This window comes from Papaver somniferum, chromosome 7 (genome assembly GCF_003573695.1).
Source record: "Papaver somniferum cultivar HN1 chromosome 7, ASM357369v1, whole genome shotgun sequence".
NCBI classification, from domain to species: Eukaryota; Viridiplantae; Streptophyta; class Magnoliopsida; order Ranunculales; family Papaveraceae; genus Papaver; species Papaver somniferum.
The window spans coordinates 173,689,229-173,708,335 of record NC_039364.1 but is presented as its reverse complement, the minus strand read 5'-3'; the positions used below and the strand labels follow the sequence as shown (position 1 = coordinate 173,708,335).

The 19,107-nt window shown below is 36.3% G+C and overlaps 1 protein-coding gene across 1 annotated transcript; it reads right to left on the bottom strand.

The window, feature by feature from the left end:
- Positions 1-370: 370 nt before the first annotated feature.
- Positions 371-14,870, bottom strand: LOC113295553 (histone deacetylase 14-like). The gene is made up of 9 exons (XM_026543884.1): positions 14,561-14,870; positions 13,176-13,202; positions 12,806-13,022; positions 11,353-11,427; positions 10,755-10,856; positions 10,521-10,586; positions 1,459-1,515; positions 1,007-1,258; positions 371-556 (listed from the first exon to the last, which is right to left on the bottom strand). The coding sequence occupies exons 3-9, from the start codon at positions 12,818-12,820 to the stop codon at positions 371-373; spliced, it is 753 nt and encodes a 250-aa protein (XP_026399669.1). The 5' UTR covers positions 12,821-13,022; positions 13,176-13,202; positions 14,561-14,870.
- Positions 14,871-19,107: the final 4,237 nt, after the last annotated feature.

The following is a 19,107-nucleotide window of genomic DNA, read 5'->3' as shown; positions in this document are numbered from 1 at the left end:
AATGGTTCTTCATACAAGATGGCAGGATCATCAAACTTGATGCCCAAACTTGGCTCGTCAAGAAAAGCCTGGAATGAATCTGCTACAGAATACGAAAGAGATTGAAGATTGTACCCTCCTTCAAGGAAAAAGACACAACGTCCCTTGCATAGCTCCGTAGCTAGTTGCTTGATGTTTGATGCTAGCATGTGGTATGTGTTTGTTGTGAACTGAAGAGAAGCTAATGGATCCAGTACATGGGCATCATACGTGGATAAGACACGAGAATGCGGAGTTCAGAGATTCGATTACATTACTAGTGAATTTCCAGTTATATGATTAAACTACTAGTGAATTTCCAGTTATATGATTAGCGATGAGCAAAATAACCTCACCCAGTGGAAACAAGAATTATATCTGGCTTGAACCTTTGAGCACTTGGTACAATGATTTCTTCAAACACACGCCTCATCGCTGTATCACCAGAACCTCCTGGCAAAGGCAAGTTTAGTGTTGTTCCCTCTCCTCTGCCATGACCTATCTCACCTATCTTACCGGTACCAGGGTAACTGCCATCCTGTAGAACACTCATGTAATAATTACAGGGAACTATCCAAACAAGAAAGCAGCGTTATCTATCAACGCCTAAGATTTGAAAGCAAGAGAGTAAAGAGAGAAAAGATCAACAGTGGACTAGAACTCTTTTAGTTTTGCTAAAGTATTAGGGACACTGCTCCTAGAACTTTAGACCAAATATGCAGACAACACTAACTACAGCTAAAGGGAAAGGAAAAAAAAAAAGGCTACAACTTACGACCTTCTACATTTTTACTCAGTATAACAATTTAAAAGACTCCCTTGCAGCACATCTAGCATGTCCCGAATCTGGCAAGTGTTCAAATGTTCGAGGAATAACCTATCACCAGCTATATCATGCAGAACAGGTGACCAACAAGTTATGAAGGTGAAGCAGACATATACAGATGCAAAAAAAAAAAAGTTACGTAAAGCCACAAAAGTATCTTACTTGATGAGTTGAAAGGAAGAATACATCTGGGTCATCATAGAAAGCGTCACTTGTCCCATTTCCATGGTGAACATCAAAATCAATTATGAAGACTTTTTTTAGACCATGCACGCGCTGGACATGCCGAGCAGCCACTGCCAAGTTTCCAAATACACAAAAACCCATAGGTCCTTTTGGAATAGCGTGATGACCTGGAGGCCTTACCAGAGCAAATCCAATAGGAGGCTTATTACTCAATTTTGATGCTGCGACCTGAAAGTTTCAAACTCAATATTGACACAAGAGGCTTACCAAACTGCTGTTATATTGTTCGTACATAATTATGGGACTGCAACTGAAGATGAAATAAAGATATACAACATATGTCGTGGTCTATCTCCATACAACAATTAGTCACTGATAAGAAGGAACTAAATTAAGTTCAATAAATAGGTGATAGATGGAAGAATCACCACTGAATCTACTAAGGAAATTCCTGCTCCAGCAGCAATGAGGGACTCCTGAAATGTCTGCATCATTGATAATGTGTAGAAAGAATAAGATGGATAATCTTTAAAATGGATTATACAAACCAAATTGACCAAATCAACATATTTACAGCCATCCATATTTTGGCCGGTTAGTAGGAATGTGATGCTGATGAATTATATTTAGGGTCCTATATAAGCTATATGGTCAAGCATGGCATGTTGTTGTAAGAATCCCTTTCGAACACCAAGACCCACCGGGTTGTCGGGGAGGGCTAGAAGCGGGTTGTAATGGGCTTTGTCATAGATGAGTAGAGTTTATCTTAGGATAATATACCAAAGTTACAAAATTATCTTACGATGCAGTTTTGAAATTGCCCCTCTGTTAGCAACGTATATAACACACATATAATAGCAATTGGTTTATGTTGACTTGTTAGCTCTAGATATGAAGGCAACATGCCGTAGTGTTCCCATATGAATAAGTGACATGTACTGTCAGAATGCCCTTTGACTTGGGTTTCTCAGGGCCACCAACCAGAGGATCCTTATTCCCCGCTTTTGACAGTCTTCTAAAAACACTAAAAACAAAGGTGACAAGATTTATACTTGAAACACTAAAAACGATACCCTTTTCCGCTATAGCAACATCAACATGGAAACAGAGACGATTTAATGACGGACACTATTGCGATATACACTTGGAGATCAATAACCTAAGGTCACAAATGCAAAAATATTCTGATAACTCTTACCAAATGGTAGAAGAAGAAGATCAAATACAGCAAAAATGACAAAAGAATCCGTCCTTGAATAAGCATATAAGTCACACAAGGAACATGAGAATCTTGCAACGAGGTACATGACCTCTCAGGAACAAGACCAAGCAGCCACATTTGCAGAGGTAACAACTAATTAAGGGAGCTGTTGCACAATGCCAAATACTCAAATATTGGCAATGTAAAAATACTACCCATTAAAATGTGGTCAAAGCAATTTAGGTTAAAACCTAACACAAACAGAATTGCTCAACCAAGTAAATATTTAACCGTTTGTCTACCTCCTCACAGCAGACACCATATTATGTTGACAACCTTGTCACTGTTACAAACAAATCAGTTTAATCAGGAGGTAACAACTAATTAAGGGAGCTGTTGCACAATGCCAAATACTCAAATATTGGCAACGTAAAAATACTACCCATTATAATGTGGTCAGAGCAATTTAGGTTAAAACCTAACACAAACAGAATATTTAAGCCTAAATTGCTAGAATATAAACCTAAATTGCTTAACCAAGTAAATATTTAAGCACCGTTTGTCTACCTTGTTATAGTTTTTCGATTGCGGTAAATAAGAGTTCGTTGCTCGGACTTGTAAAGATTTAAAAAACAAAAATATATACAAAATATGTCACACGATCAAGAGATACTAGGACTTCGGATTCCACCATTAACCACATTCAATCAGTTTATATAACGACTCATAACTATTCTAGCTCTTTTGTTGACTCTTTTATTTGCCAAAAATAGATTTTGTAAAAAATCAATTGTAAATCACAAGCATGGTGCATCAAAAGCTCTTACGTCTAAGCATACACCATCAAACGAAATCACAACTAATTAATAAAAATCATAAAACGATGAAAAACAAGTGCAAAAGTCATAAAGAATCGATTATAGTTACCAAAAGTTTGTGAAATAAGGCTTCCTCCTTCATCCCAGAATTGGGGTTTAGCTATTCATATCAAACACACACTCAAAATAATAATTCAAGCTCACAAGGTGTTTAAAAGATTGAAAAAGGATAAAACAGTGGATCTACGACCCACGCTGAGCATCCAGAGAACAACGACACAAGCCAATTGTTGTTGACGCTGCTGAAAATAAGACTGTCCTGGGTAGTCTGTTCTTCGTGTTCTTCAAGCTCTTTAATGGCAGAAGCAGCAGCAGAACCCGTTCCTGGATATCGATTGTTTCTGCTCCTCAGAGGCCCAGCTCTCGACCAAACCCTCTACCACTTCTCAACAGCCTTTATATACACAACAGGGTCCAAATAACTCGATTAAATCCGAGTTTATCTCCCTTTTTCTTCACGTGCAGTTGAGAGAGAAATCTCTTTTCTGTTGCTTTGTACGCGTCTGTTAGCTATAAAATAGCCACCAAACTCTTCCTATGACTTGAACAAGACCAAATACATAATTATCCAGCGTAAAAGTCTCCCAAAATCTCCAATGAATCTTCGACAGTGAACATCAGGACACGTCTCTCTGCCTGGACTTTGATCTCTTCTTCCGGCTTATCCAGCCCAATTGGTTGGGTCTAATTGCTTGCAACAGGCCTGTTATGTCTTCTAGAGTCCATACGTACCAAATACATCCATTGAATCTCCTCAAAACTCGCTCAAATTCCACTTTCAAAACTGTTCTTCGCTGTTGCCATTTTTCCCGCCAGTTTCTGTTTTGAATTTTGAGAAGGAAACTGACCTCCCCCTAATCCAGTTATGGTGTCCCTTTAGCACATGCCCCGAAATGGGGTGCCCCTTATCCAACTTAGGAGTGCCTTTAGCAATTCTTCTGGGATGTTTTCCACACTTTTTCAGGGTTCCTCCGGGGTATTTCCGGTACACTTCTGGGACATTTCCGGTACACTATCAACGACAATCCAAGGGCCACATTTTTAGCCAATTTTTGCCGCAAAGCTTTATTTATCCAAAAACACCTACAAAGAGATTAAAAACCAAAATAAGTACAACAATGGGCACTAACAATATACACAATTGAGATAAATTAGACACATAAATGCGTCTATCAAATACCCCCAAACTTATTATTTTCTAGTCCCGAGCAAATCAAAACTACAAAATAAAATCCTAATTCACTGTCGCAGGCATCATCGATTGCATTTAGCGTATGCAATAAGCCTTTAAACCCCTAGGTGGGCCTAGTGGCCGAGTTATAGTCTCGGGAGGGCTTACCAGAGATATACCCACAAAACCTGTACTCCAGACCTTAGCTATCTGTGCAGAACCTTGGAAGGAACTAAAGAATCTCCTTGGTTGGCATACTTATTGACTACAGGAAGAAGTACCCTGATGCGAAATTCCAATTGCTGTACACGAGTTTGCACTCAAGCATACTAAAATTCATATAAAGTGACAGAGCTCTACTCAGATAGTTACACTATGGACATCATATTCGGAGTCAAAACTAATCACATGGATAGATCAAGAAGATGGATATAGAAAAACATATATGGTTTTGATGTTTACTAAGTGAACGGCGTTTCCCATATCTGTCTGAAGGCCTCCGCCAAAATGAACCTATCCTAATGGATTGAGATACTAGTCTGACTAATATCAACACAACTGGCATATACAAGGGAACCAGTGATCGATAACCTAACTCTAGGTCAACACAACTGGCATATACAAGGGTACCAGTGGTCGACTTTATTGAATTTATTCCTTTTGGTCAAATGGTCTGGTCTCAATTTATTTTTCTTTTCTTTTTTTTATAACATTTTTTTTCTCTTTTTTTTCTCTTTTTTTTTCAACTTCTCTTTTTTTTTTCTTTTTTTTTTTCATGGTATCTCAATCACTCTAATTCACCCTAGCATTGGTAACAACTTGAATCGTGGGCCCCACCTATCACTTAGAGAAACATGGTTTAAAAACAAAATAAAATAAAAATAAAAATAGAAGTGAAAAGGACTCAACGAGATATGGTGAAACTATCATGTTATTTCTAACACCTGAGCTCTGTGATTTTATGAATAGACTCTTTAGATGTTTCCATCTATTCAGATTGGTTCCTCAACTCCTACAACCAAAATGCTTCCATCCACTTAGATTGGTTAGTGCAATCCTAAATAGGCATAAATTTCTAAGCTCTGGAGTTTATTTATTGCAACTAAAAAGTTTCTCCCATACCCCCAAACTTAAATCTAACATTGTCCTCAATGTTCTAAAGATGAAATTAAAAGCATGAACAAGGAGAAACTGTTACCATTTGAAGCAAAAGAGATAAGGAAAGATATTACCGTGTCGCATGAGTATTGGGTTACCTCCCAAGAAGTGCTAAGTTTAAAGTCTTCAGCCAGACTAAGCAAGGATTAGTCGACTCGAACCGTATAACAGTATCCGGAATAACTGTGGGTCTTTAAAACCAAAAAGAGCTGACAAAAGGAAACTGCAGTGAACCAAGAAAATGTACAAGACTAGCATGCCCTTACCTAGTTTCTGGATAACTATCGCTAATTGCGGTTCAGGTTCAGGTTCTATGAAGGGGTCTAAATAGACTATTTTCCTCGGATGCATTTCCTCATAGGTAGGATCCAAATTATTAGGTCCTAGAGTCTGGAAAAACTCAGATAAGAACCTGGAATCACAAAATAACCTAAATAATTTAGGATCCTCTAAGTCAATTAGGTATGACTTACATAGTTGACCACAATCAGAGTAGTGGTCATTCTGAAGCAAATGTGTCGATTCTATTTTCCTAAAGTACTTAGGCTTAGTCTCAGAACTTAATAAGTGACACATTTGAAATCTATATGTTCCCACAATTGGAAGAAAACTATTTGGTGGGAAAACAAAGTCAATCTGGGTATCATAGCCTGGGGAAACCACATCAACCAGAGGATGTGTTTCTAACGACTGAACTTTTTTCAGGACATCATTAGGTTCGGGAAACCTAGTATGAAGATAATCTTGTAAGATGGTTGAGGCATGGATATTAAGTCCTATGTGAGGGGACTTTCTGAGAGTTAAAGGTAAAGCACTAGGAAAGTGATAATCACCCCCAAACTTAGAGTTTTCAGTGTCTCTGGATAGACTAGTCACAATCTCCATATTTTCTAGATCATCAGATTCTTGGAAGTGGTCAATTGATTCTTCTAAGTTTTTATCAGGTAGTGCATCTTTACTCATCTCTACGGGTCTATGTTCTTCATTCAAGATTATTGTTTCTAAGTCGCTAGACTCTAAAACAGCATTTTCAGAATAAACCCGTTCCTCTAAACCACTATCGGCTTCGTAATCAAAAGGAAATACTACATCGTCTAAAACGGTGGTATTCCTAATCAAATCCTCGTCCTCTTGAATAGGTGAATAATCATAAAAATTATTTGGATTTGAAGTAGAAATAATATAATCACTATAAAGCTCAATTGGATTACTAGATTCCTGATCACTATGCCTACATATTTCAGATTCTTCATCACTACTATCCTTATCATCATAATAGTAGGAAGATGATTGAACCTTATCTAAATAAGTAGTGTTACCAATTATAACCTCGTTCTCTTGATTATGTAAATAACTATCTTCATTCTCAAGGGTATTATTGGATACACTATATTGGCAATTCAAGTAATTTCGAGCAATTCTTTCGTTCGTCTCAGCTATCCGCTTGAGGTGGTCTTCTAAAGAAGGTTCCCTCATTATTGTAGTTCTTTCGTCTATAATTATACTATCCATATCAGCTAACTTACGCGTCGACTCAGCTAACTTACGTGTTGACTCTAGTAAAGAGGAATTATCAGAAGGATCATAAAAAGGACTAATTTTCAATAGTTTGATTGTATCCTCTAGAGACGAAGAACTAGTACTATAATCTTCTTGCTCGTAAGACTGATGCATGTGCGGATAGTAATTGGGCTCACCATGGTATGAACCATAACCTTGAAAAGGTTGGCGTTCCCAACTATTATTCCCACCATGGTCATAAAAATGATGATGTCCATATTCAAATTCAGGTCGATACTCATTGTATTGGCTTCTATCATACCAGTTCGACATTCTTAATTGCAAGGGAAATCTACACAATCACAAACAAGGCTGACTCGACCAAATCAAACCTATAGAATCTAGAAAACAAAAAGCATGATGGCTCCACTTAGATTGTTTTCTAGACCAGCTTCTATTCCTTCGAAAAGGAATTCGTTACAATTTGAGCACACCCCTCTGGAATCAATCCGAGCTAATGTAAGTTGAATCGAGGCAAGGGAAGCTCAGTGGAGCTTTGATACCCAAGGCCTCACCGCTATCACAAGGCGGCGCAGTCACGCATTCAACTCACAGAAACCATCATGAACTTTGAAGTGTGCTTAAAGAGCAACTAATATTTTTCGAACGAGTTTCCTATTAAGCTCGTTACCCTATTGGTCTCGTTCTATTCAAAATTTTAGGCTTAGGTTCGCGTTTGGTTTCGTTTTCCTAAGGCGGGCAAGAAGGAAACGGTGATGAAATCCGAGTCCTTATCTTGATTTGGCCAGGCCTTGCCCTTTACTAGGAAATTAAAAACAATCCAAATTCGTCCTCAATCAATGAATCACCTTAAGGAATACCGTAACTCGCTTACAGGAGATTCGCGAGTGTTTCGATGGACTTACCTCCCGTACCAGACGGGGGATGAACCGTTGAAGTCGACTCGGGCCACGACTCCTATGTCAGTGTGCGAACCCGAGGGGCCGAGACGATATCGTAATCGTCGTCCTTCCCTGCAAACAATTTAATTTTTTTTTTATTAATAATAAGACCCTTCCGTGGGGTTAAAAAATAAAAATAAAAAAAATGTCCAAAAGTCCAGAATAAAGTCAAAATAAAAAGTCCAAAAATTACAAAAATTATGAAAAATAAAGCCTATTTACAAATTCTAAAAATAAATAAATAAAAGCTATATACAAAAAAATAATAATAATAAAAATTAAATCCTAAAAAAAAAATTATGTCTTTTTTTTTCTTCTCTTTTAGCTTTTAGCTTTAAGCTTTTTGTTCCCAAGTCCTTAGTATTCCACTTCGAACCTGTAAATCAAAAACACAAAAAGCAACGTAAAAAGGAACAAATAATAATAAATAAAAATATTAAACCTAAAAACAAATCTATATATAAGTCCGCGTCGGCGGCGCCATTTTGTTATAGTATTGCGGTAAATAAGAGTTCGTTGCTCGGACTTGTAAAGATTTAAAAAACAAAAATATATACAAAATATGTCACACGATCAAGAGATACTAGGACTTCGGATTCCACCATTAACCCCATTCAATCAGTTCATATAACGACTCATAACTATTCTAGCTCTTTTGTTGACTCTTTTATTTGCCAAAAATAGATTTTGTAAAAAATCAATTGTAAATCACAAGCATGGTGCATCAAAAGCTCTTACGTCTAAGCATACACCATCAAACGAAATCACAACTAATTAATAAAAATCATAAAACGATGAAAAACAAGTGCAAAAGTCATAAAGAATCGATTATAATTACCAAAAGTTTGTGAAATAAGGCTTCCTCCTTCATCCCAGAATTGGGGTTTAGCTATTCATATCAAACACACACTCAAAATAATAATTCAAGCTCACAAGGTGTTTAAAAGATTGAAAAAGGATAAAACAGTGGATCTACGACCCACGCTGAGCATCCAGAGAACAACGACAATACTTTGCTGCTGTAAACAACGACACAAGCCAACTGCTGTTGACGCTGCTGAAAATAAGACTGTCCTGGGTAGTCTGTTCTTCATGTTCTTCAAGCTCTTTAATGGCAGCAGCAGCAGCAGAACCCGTTCCTGGATATCGATTGTTTCTGCTCCTCAGAGGCTCTGCTCAACCCCCAACTCTCGACCAAACCCTCTACCACTTCTCAACAGCCTTTATATACACAACAGGGTCCAAATAACTCGATTAAATCCGAGTTTATCTCCCTTTTTCTTCACGTGCAGTTGAGAGAGAAATCTCTTTTCTGTTGCTATGTACGCGTCTGTTAGCTATAAAATAGCCACCAAACTCTTCCTATGACTTGAACAGGATATCGATTGTTTCTGCTCCTCAGAGGCTCTGCTCAACCCCCAACTCTCGACCAAACCCTCTACCACTTCTCAACAGCCTTTATATACACAACAGGGTCCAAATAACTCGATTAAATCCGAGTTTATCTCCCTTTTTCTTCACGTGCAGTTGAGAGAGAAATCTCTTTTCTGTTGCTATGTACGCGTCTGTTAGCTATAAAATAGCCACCAAACTCTTCCTATGACTTGAACAGGACCAAATACATAATTATCCAGCGTAAAAGTCTCCCAAAATCTCCACAAAATCTTCGACAGTGAACAGCAGGACACGTCTCTCTGTCTGGACTTTGATCTCTTCTTCCAGCTTATCCAGCCCAATTGGTTGGGTCTAACTGCTTGCAACAGGCCTGTTATGTCTTCTAGAGTCCATACGTACCAAATACATCCATTGAATCTCCTCAAAACTCGCTCAAATTCCACTTTCAAAACTGTTCTTCGCTGCTGCCATTCCCCCCCCCCCCCCCCCCCCCCCCCCCCCCCAGTTTCTGCTTTGAATTTTGAGAAGGAAACTGACCTCCCCCTAATCCAGTTATGGTGTCCCTTTAACACATGCCCTGAAATGGGGTGCCCCTTATCCAATTTAGGAGTGCCTTTAGCAATTCTTCTGGGATGTTTTCCATACTTTTTCAGGGTTCCTCCGGGGTATTTCCGGTACACTTCTGGGGCATTTCCGGTACACTATCAACGGCAATCCAAGGGCCACATTTTTAGCCAATTTTTGCCGCAAAGCCTTATTTATCCAAAAACACCTACAAAGAGATTAAAAACCAAAATAAGTACAACAATGGGCACTAACAATATACACAATTGAGATAAATTAGACACATAAATGCGTCCATCATACCTCCTCACAGCAGACACCATATTATGTTGACAACCTTGTCACTGTTACAAACAAATCAGTTTAAAGAGAGGTTACAAGAACCTGCATCAGTTGTAAGGTTGAAAGACGTCTCTAGCACTGTAAACTACCTGCTGTCCTACCCTATGGTCAAAAAACCTTGCCATAACAATTTAACAACTTACCAATGACTCTAAGCATTTAAAAATCTTTTGTTATGTGTATAAAAGTACGTAAAGGTTAATACGAATCCTAAAGGCCAAAATCTATCATAACTTCTTTAAATATCAATGAGAGTAGAAATAAAAAGAACACTAAGAATGGCAAACTGTAAATTGTAAAATGTAAGTACTGATCTTACTGTTGAAGTAGCACAAGTATCTCCCTCGAGGAAAATCAAACCATCTCGAGAAGCCAGATCCATAACCTATAAAAGATCGTAAGTATAAAGCCAATGAACAAGTAAAGTAGAGAGCTAATGAATAATGTCAAATGCTAAAATCTGATTGATATATCTACTAGTGATAAAAAAGGTCACACTTCCAATATGACATCAAACACAGGGTAAATATAAGAACGTAGTATAGAAGGTTACCTTCTCAAGTCCACTAACATATGATTTAGAATGAACAGTTGCAATGTCATCAACTGTTGCAGACTTGTAATTTAGAAGTTCAATGATGGCTGAACCACGGTGCTGATACATGCACATGAAAAAAAAAATCTTAGGATAGATTGTTTCTCACTTCTAGAAACTACTGTTAAAATAATTATTTCTCACGTTGGAAATGAATCATTAGCAGTAATATTAACATAAAAAAAAGAGAGTACATTTTCTAGTTCCACATCAATTAACTACATGCAAAGTCATATGTGAAAACAATCAATGTTAGAACTTAGAAGTCATGTAATCTTCTATAGAACTTATAGAAACACAAATCAAAACTCTCACGAAAAATTGTACGAGACTATATTGTCATATTTGAAAAATTAATCAAATGTACACATCTTGCCTGGTTTTACCTATAGGAGAACTAAATTACCCATGATGAGAAACTACTTGCTAGCAATCAATTATACTGTTAATTTTGGTGTAGGTTTATTTAAGGTCTGGTAAATTGGTGGATATGGGGACAAAGCTAAAGCGTTATGGCAACAATTCTACAATCAACATATGCAGATGGTTTTCTTACCTTCGGAGTAAGCTCCAGTTTTTCAAGAGCACTCGTTATTGCAGGAACCCTAAAGTTAGATTCTGGATGGGCCTCCTGTTAGCAACAACTAAGACAACCATTAGTAAGAAACTGAAACGGCAAGAGGACTAACCTCGAGAAAAAAGATCATAGTTCCTTGGATGGAATTCAGATAAAGCTCTCACTTAAGATTAATAACAACCAACACAAAATTGATAAACAGGTTGATAAAAGGTAAAAAATGAACCTAGGTTTCTCTACTACACAACCCTAAATCAACCAAAACCCAAAAACAATTTATCCTGAACTCAGAACTCACTAAAAAAGTCTCCTAGAATCAGTTTGGCAGCTGAGGCGCCATGCACCTAGGGAAACTGATAAAATCTAAATGCAGGCACTTTTTTTGCACATTCACCTGCCGTGTATTGAAAAACACAGCCCATAAATGCATCTTCACATGAGTTAGGAAGTGTCAATATTTTTCTATGAGCAACTCTTGTCCTTCGCTAGGCCTGCATGTCCTAAAATGCGCAAGATTTACAAAAGAGCTGCATAGTTAATTTAAGTTTTTGCAGTGTGAAAGTAAAATAAGAGCTGGAACATGCAGGAGTAAGGATACATTGTTTGAGCCAACAGCACACTCCCTTATATAGATGATACATATAACTCTAACCTTCTATATCTACTAGAATAAATACTAAATTATATACATTGGAGGAAGTAGCAATCATGTAATGACAAGTCAATGGTCCCATTGAGTACAACAAGGCAAAGAGTATAAGTTGAACTGAAGTCTAGTGAATAATATCATACTTCAAACCAAAATGAGGATTCATTACCTAACACCGATGACGGCATAGTTTACGGTAGTTTCCAGAAAGGAAGATCAATAGCAAGGAAAGAAAGAGAGAAGAAGATGCTATGAAGTAACAACAATATACATGATAGATACATATTACTAGACGCTTTTGTTCACTGTACTAACCCTTTTTTTTCGGGACTCGTTGCATATTCAAAGGTAGGAGGAGCCCGTAACAAAAACAAAAATCTCTATATCCACTCAACAGATTACGTACGATACACGAAGAAACTAAAGTTATACTAGGTTGTCCCTAAAACTAATTAGGAAAAATATATTGTAATTAGAAACATGTAATCACTACAGATGGGATTAAAAAAGCTTATAATATACATTTATGATTTATCGTTATTAGCTCTACTTATTAGATTTTTTATTATACAAATAAGTACCAAAATCATCAAATCAAAACTTTCTCAAGCTTGTTATGCCGATGTTGTTTAAATTATTCTCTTTATTCTCGTCATTTGTTTTGGAGACATTGACATCCGATTTCTTACATAACCATATATCAAACAAAAGCAACATCTAGATGTAGTAATTAGTGAGGAAATACAAATGGGAGCAAGACAAAACAACTTAATTTGAACATACCATATCATGACCCATTGCTGGTGCTACACAATAAATCACACGTGCATCAGATTGTGGTCCAGCATCTGCCTCTCTTTTCCACCGCTTAAACAGGAAATAGGACGTCCAAGGTTTCCGAAACAGGTTTTCTCTGGCTTGAATATGTTTTTGTCTAGAGCACGTCTGCAAGGATTTTCCTGGTTAACCAGCAAGTGACACATCCCTGGAAAAGCGTATCCTGTAAAAAGTACAAGGACAACTCAAATATCGGATAAGGGAAAAGACTGAAATTCAACCAAAGAAAAAAAAAAGGTTTGTGTCAGCCTGGCCGCCTCCACTAAATCCCCCCCTAAACTACCCGATACGTATGGGACGAAGGGAATGCACATACCTCCAGGTCGAAGCGAGGACGAAAGACCTAGATTATTAGGAAAAAACGAAAGTATTCAGCATCCAAGCAAAACACTAAATTAGTAGTTTTTGTTTATTTTTATGGTCATGTGTAGTCCAATTTGTAGATGCTTTGGCTAATCTTGGACTTCATATATGGTAAACACTAAACCTCTCAAGTGTAAAGGTACAAAAGGCCAGCGAGATTACTTCACTACAATACCAAGGGTAAAGGTAAAAGAAAAAGTTGTTCCTGCATTAGCATTTATATGACACCACATGTGCGATTTGGATAGTTTTGCATAAACATTAATATACATGGCGGGTGTAAGTAGAGGACTACTATAGTTGAGGCCCATGAACCCTTCATTGTGCCGGCAAACAGCTTAGAGGGCAACTGTTTTCTCTGTCTCTAATTGGAACCTATTGGGGACTTCACTAGAACATAATTGTCTTATTAAATGCTAATTTGGCCAGTTTGCCATTTGGGTTCCTTGAATACAAGAACTAATAAACTACTCCTTCATTTATCATGCATTCTTTCTAGCTATTAAAACCCCGTAGCTCCACTGATAACGAGGTACAATGTACTTAAATGTTGTACAGTCTCTCTTAAACTATCAATTTTTTTGGAGAAACAGCATCTAATTTATTAAGGTTGGTAGATGGTCGTAAAATATCTAAGGAATCTGAATTATTATGAAAAAGTGGGTGAAACAGAACCATGTGAAGTATGTCAACGAAATCCAGAAAAGGCTTGTAGACAGATTTAGGGACTTGCAAGGCAGTAACTCAAAATTTCAAATTCTATGGGAGAGAGTGCATAAAATTGTAAATATATGCGGTAATTCAAATGCTATAACTGTTGAATCACATTTTCATTATTTTTGTGGGTGTCATATAAACATTATGATCTTGTTGTGGCAGGCCAAAGTTTCCATTTGAATACTGTTTCCCATTGTACAGAACGGGACCATTGAGTACAACATCTTTATGAAAACTAGCTGAATTCATAATATCATTACTCAGCGTCAGATGACTAGAAATCAATTGATAGTTTCCAACCACTGATGACTAAGTTTAAATCTCTGAATGTTTTATTAAGCTCTTAGTTGAAACCAATTGATTTCTTTATACTTGTAATTCCTAAACTCCTAAATGTGTTTCATAATTTATAACCTAATTTGATTTCGCTGCAAAGGAACAGCAACTAATTACAAAACTTTACAGCTTTAAATCCTCAGTTGGCAAGGAAGATGATAATGAATAGGAAAGAAGCAAGAAGAGGATAGAATTATTCAAGAACAAAAAAAAATAATCAGAACTCCATACTTTCATCTCTTTATTATTAAATGATGAAAGCACAAAATCAAAACGGATACTGACCTGACATATTTATCCTCTTGTATGCAGAAATCCTGGAGATTGAATGAGTTTGCTCTTCAACTGTTTGAGTAGAAAGAGTGAAGAAAGATAATTGATGGGTGTTAGATCCTACGAGTCCGAGACTCATACTTGGTGGTAGTTCTAAAATAGTGATATAAATTCTTTCCACGGAGACTGGTATTATACGTATGTAGAATTGAAGTAAACTGCTTTTTGAGTACTTGGAGATTATTTGGCTTCCAAGTCTTACGGATTCAAGGATCCCCAAATATATGATTCGTTAATTGTCAGTCCTAGGATAAATCACGGCGTTGATCTTCAACCACAAGCTGTTGCCCGATAAACATCTTGATTTCCAAATTAGCGAAGAAAGACTGACGTTGGAAAACAAACCGGTCAAATTGTTTCGTCTCTGTAGCATTAAAAATGAGGTAGTGATGATAATGCACACCTCGATGTATCACAAGAACATAAGCCAAGTCCTCCATTGGTTAAATGGGTCTGATATGCGGCTTAACGGAATGTTTCTGCTGGGCTATATTTTATACAGTACTTAATTTTTTCGCCATCGATATAAGTGAGTGAATGATTCATAATACTTTCCTTCTTCTTCTAAAATTTTATCTTGATCTTGACCATCCATCCTCCGCATCTGATGGTGAAGAAGTTACTTAAAAAATTAAGTCAAGGAATCTGCTCCAATAGAGCCTTGTTTGTGATTGTTTTTTTTTTTCCTCTCAAATGCACTTTCTGACAAACTTTTACCATTAATTGTATTTGGTAAAAATTTTCAACGTGTTTCCGAAGAGAAACACTTCCATTTTATTGATTATTTATTGTAATCTTGTTATTTTATTATGGTGGAAAAATTAGAGGATACCGCCAATTTGTGGAGGTATCCCCAAATATGGATTCTTCACTGTACCATAAAATATCCTATATTTATCATTATATTTCCAATTTTTATATTGTTCCTTATTGTAGGGTCTACGGCCCATAGATGTGCGGCCCAACTAGGGTTTGACATGTCCATGTATATATAGAACGATTTTTTAGGGACCATGGTTTTTTTGGGGGGACCATGGTCTTATTAGGCCAACTTCCATATACTTATAAGGGGTGTCCCAAAGTTAGGAAATACCCATTACCCTTTACTTTAATTTAAATTAAAACTAACTTAATAATTATATAAATCTAATCATATACTCCTACATCTAATCTAAATGAATTTATTAAGCAAAATCAAAGTCAAATCAAAATCAAAAGAGCAATCGAAAATTTTTAGTTTTGAAAAAAAGTTTATTCTCTTCTTCTTCTCTCTTTCCTTGACGTTCCTCGTTCGATTGAAAAACCCATCAATCTTTTTAATTCGTTTTTGGATAGAAAAATTGAGTAGAAATCATCAAAATATGGTTTAAATGGATGTTAAAGTGGCATGTTTGGTTAGGAATAGTTTTAAAAAAACTAGTTTTGTAACCGAACATTCTGAAACCAAGAACACGAAGAACACTTCGGTTATCACAAATTTAATTTTTCATAACCGAACTCTGAGTTCGGTTGGTTCGCAAAAAATTCTAAAACTAGTTAGTAACCGAACTCTACCCATAATACAAAAAAAAAAAGTAACCAAACTGTGTTATTTTTCCTACTATGTTGAGTTATGATATAACCGAACTTTACCTACCTTGTTCGGTTGGTTCGCAAAAATTTCTAAAACTATCTAGTAACCGAACTCTACTTATATTCCAAAAAGAAATTTTTTTTCCAATGTAACCGAACTGTGTTACTTTGCCTACTATATTGAGTTTCAATTTAACCGAACTTGTTCCATTATGTTCGGTTTGTTCGCAAAAAATCTTGACAAACCGAACTCTTCACTAATTGCATACATGTGGAGTTCGGTTAGATATGTTGTTGGGTTAAAGTTTGCGAACCAACCGAACATTACTCTGTAAGTCCTATAAACAAAGTTCGGTAACCTGCGTGTATGGAAAAGGTAACCGAACAACTAAAAAACCTCCATTAAAGAACGAGTTCGGTAACCTGCGTATATGGAAAAGGTAACCGAACTACACTTTCAGATGAGTTCGGTAACCTGTTCTTCACATAAGGTAACCAAACAAGCCCAAATCTACCCTAAAAATTTACAGTTTTTTGAAAATTTGGAGCAATTCAACCAACATTATCTAAGTTTGAAACATACCTGGGTACCCAAATACTCTTCCTTCGATTGTGGTTGATAAAATCCTTTGTTTTTCATGTTTTCCTTCTTCATCTTCTCCAACTTTACTCTCCAATATTTCTGCTTCTTTTTTAAAAAAAAAAACCATCTGATTTTTTAATCTCATTAATTATCTTTAACTTAATCATTTTACTAATCACTATGCTAACTATTATTAACACTAACTAATCATTACCAAAAAATTAATCAAGAGGGTAATTTAGGTATTAATATAAATATCTAGATAAGTGGTGACCTAGATTTACTTCTAATGTCTTTACCCAAAATAAAACCATGGTCCCCCCAAGATAACCATGGTCCCCAAAAAACCGTTCTATATATATGTGAGGGAAAATTAGGCTAAGGCCCAAAAAAAAAAATATTCTTGTTATCAAGCCCACGATTAATTTTAGTTTCCGTCACACCCAAAATTATCCGAAATTATTAAGAATCTCTACATAACTTTTTATGCATAATATTTTTTCAGGGGTATAATTGTAAAAAAAATTTGGATATAACATATCTAAAAACCGCGCCTTAGAATTTTAAAAAATTTATATCGTTGGAAATCTTTTAAAGAGAGCTACGCAACGAGTACAAACAAGAATATCAAATTTTTGTTTTTCACGAAAAAATCGGAGGTGATCATCATTTTAAGCAAAATTTTCGAAAACTTGATACACAACCATTATGCAGCCACCAAAAAAGATGCATAACACATTCTGCAGACGCATAACGAATTATGCAACCATTTTCTCCACTGCATAACAAAGTTATGCATCTATAACAAGTTACGTAGCCATTGTATTAGTGCGTACATAAAAAATTGATGCATAATGCATTATGCATCTATTTTCTCGATGCATAAAAGATTGTGCAACAATTTTCTCGATGCATAATGCATTATGCAGCCATATTTTCGGATGCATAACAGGTTATGCATCCATTTTCGCGACTGCATAACATGTTATGCAGTTATTATTGTAGGTGCATGACAAGTTATGCAGTCTTTGTTTTTGTTGGTTTTAATAGTGACAAAAAAATTGTTGCATAACGTGTTATGCAACCGTTTTCTGGATTGCATAACAAGTTGTGCAACAAAATTTGTAGATGCATAATAGGTTATGCATCCATTTTTATGACTGCATAACATATTACGCAGACATTTTCTCGACTGCATGACATGTTATGCAGTCATAACAACATCATTATCTTAACCTGACTTCACCGGTCATTTATGTGGCTATTGACCTTTCCTTCCATAGAAATCACCAAATCATTTACATTTCCATAGTTTAAAATCAATTGTGTATTCATATTGATATATTGAGATTTCAAAACCTACAACCACATCGACTGTGAGTGAAGTCGCGACCATTAATTTTTAGGGTAACTTTCTTATCACTACTGGGAATGATCGGATCGAGACTAAATTATATGACCAGGATACGACAATGACTGGGAAATCCTGTTTGAAGGGAATACGTTCATCACTACCCTTGATTTCCTGCAGCACAGAGATACCATCACAAGGTTTTTAATCCATTTTAAAAAAAAATCTCAAACTGTACGTCAATAAAAACAAAACAAGACCCTAATTGTTATTTTATGAAGTGTAAAAACATCGGTTTCATCAGATCATATCTATGAATAAAACAGCGTAGGTTTATGAAATCATACCTTTTGTCGAAGATGTTCTCCATCGCAATTTCTGTAATTAGATCGAGGCTGAGAGAGAGAGAGAAATTAAACCCTAATGTCTTTGTTTGGATGACTTAGCTATATAATCAGTATATAGATCGAAAAGTTAAACAAGGATTTAATAAGTTAGAGTCTGCTGCACTCAATAAGAAGGAGACCCTAATGTTTTTGTTTGGATGACTTAGCTATATAATCAGTATATAGAATCGAAAAGTTAAACAAGGATTTAATAAGTTTGAGTCTGCTGCACCCAATAAGAAGGAGACGAAGGATAAAGGAAGTCACGCGAATGAAAAAAATAAAGGAAGAAGAAGGGAAAAAATAATTTTAGAAAATATGGGTTTGAGGAAAATTTCAACCCAGAAAACGGGTGCGCTCCTGAATTTTTCTGCCCGTGGATTTGACGGTGATGAAAATTGAGAAAATGGATTTGGTGGTAGTTTTCACTATATGTGATGGTATCCATGTAATCCTATTACAACGATGAATTAAACTCTCTACCTCTTTATCTTCCCTATATTCTAACTGCAACACGTTATCAACGCGAGCTCAGCCACCGCAAACATGAATTTTTTTTTTTTTTTTGGAGGGGGGGGGGGGTTATCATTGAATCACGAATATCATA

Coding starts and splice junctions, on each gene's coding strand:
- LOC113295553 (XM_026543884.1), bottom strand. Junction 1,516..10,520: donor ATACTTGTGCTACTTCAACA/GTAAGATCAGTA, acceptor TCAATGATGCAG/ACATTTCAGGAGTCCCTCAT. Junction 1,259..1,458: donor TTTCCTTAGTAGATTCAGTG/GTGATTCTTCCA, acceptor TGAAACTTTCAG/GTCGCAGCATCAAAATTGAG.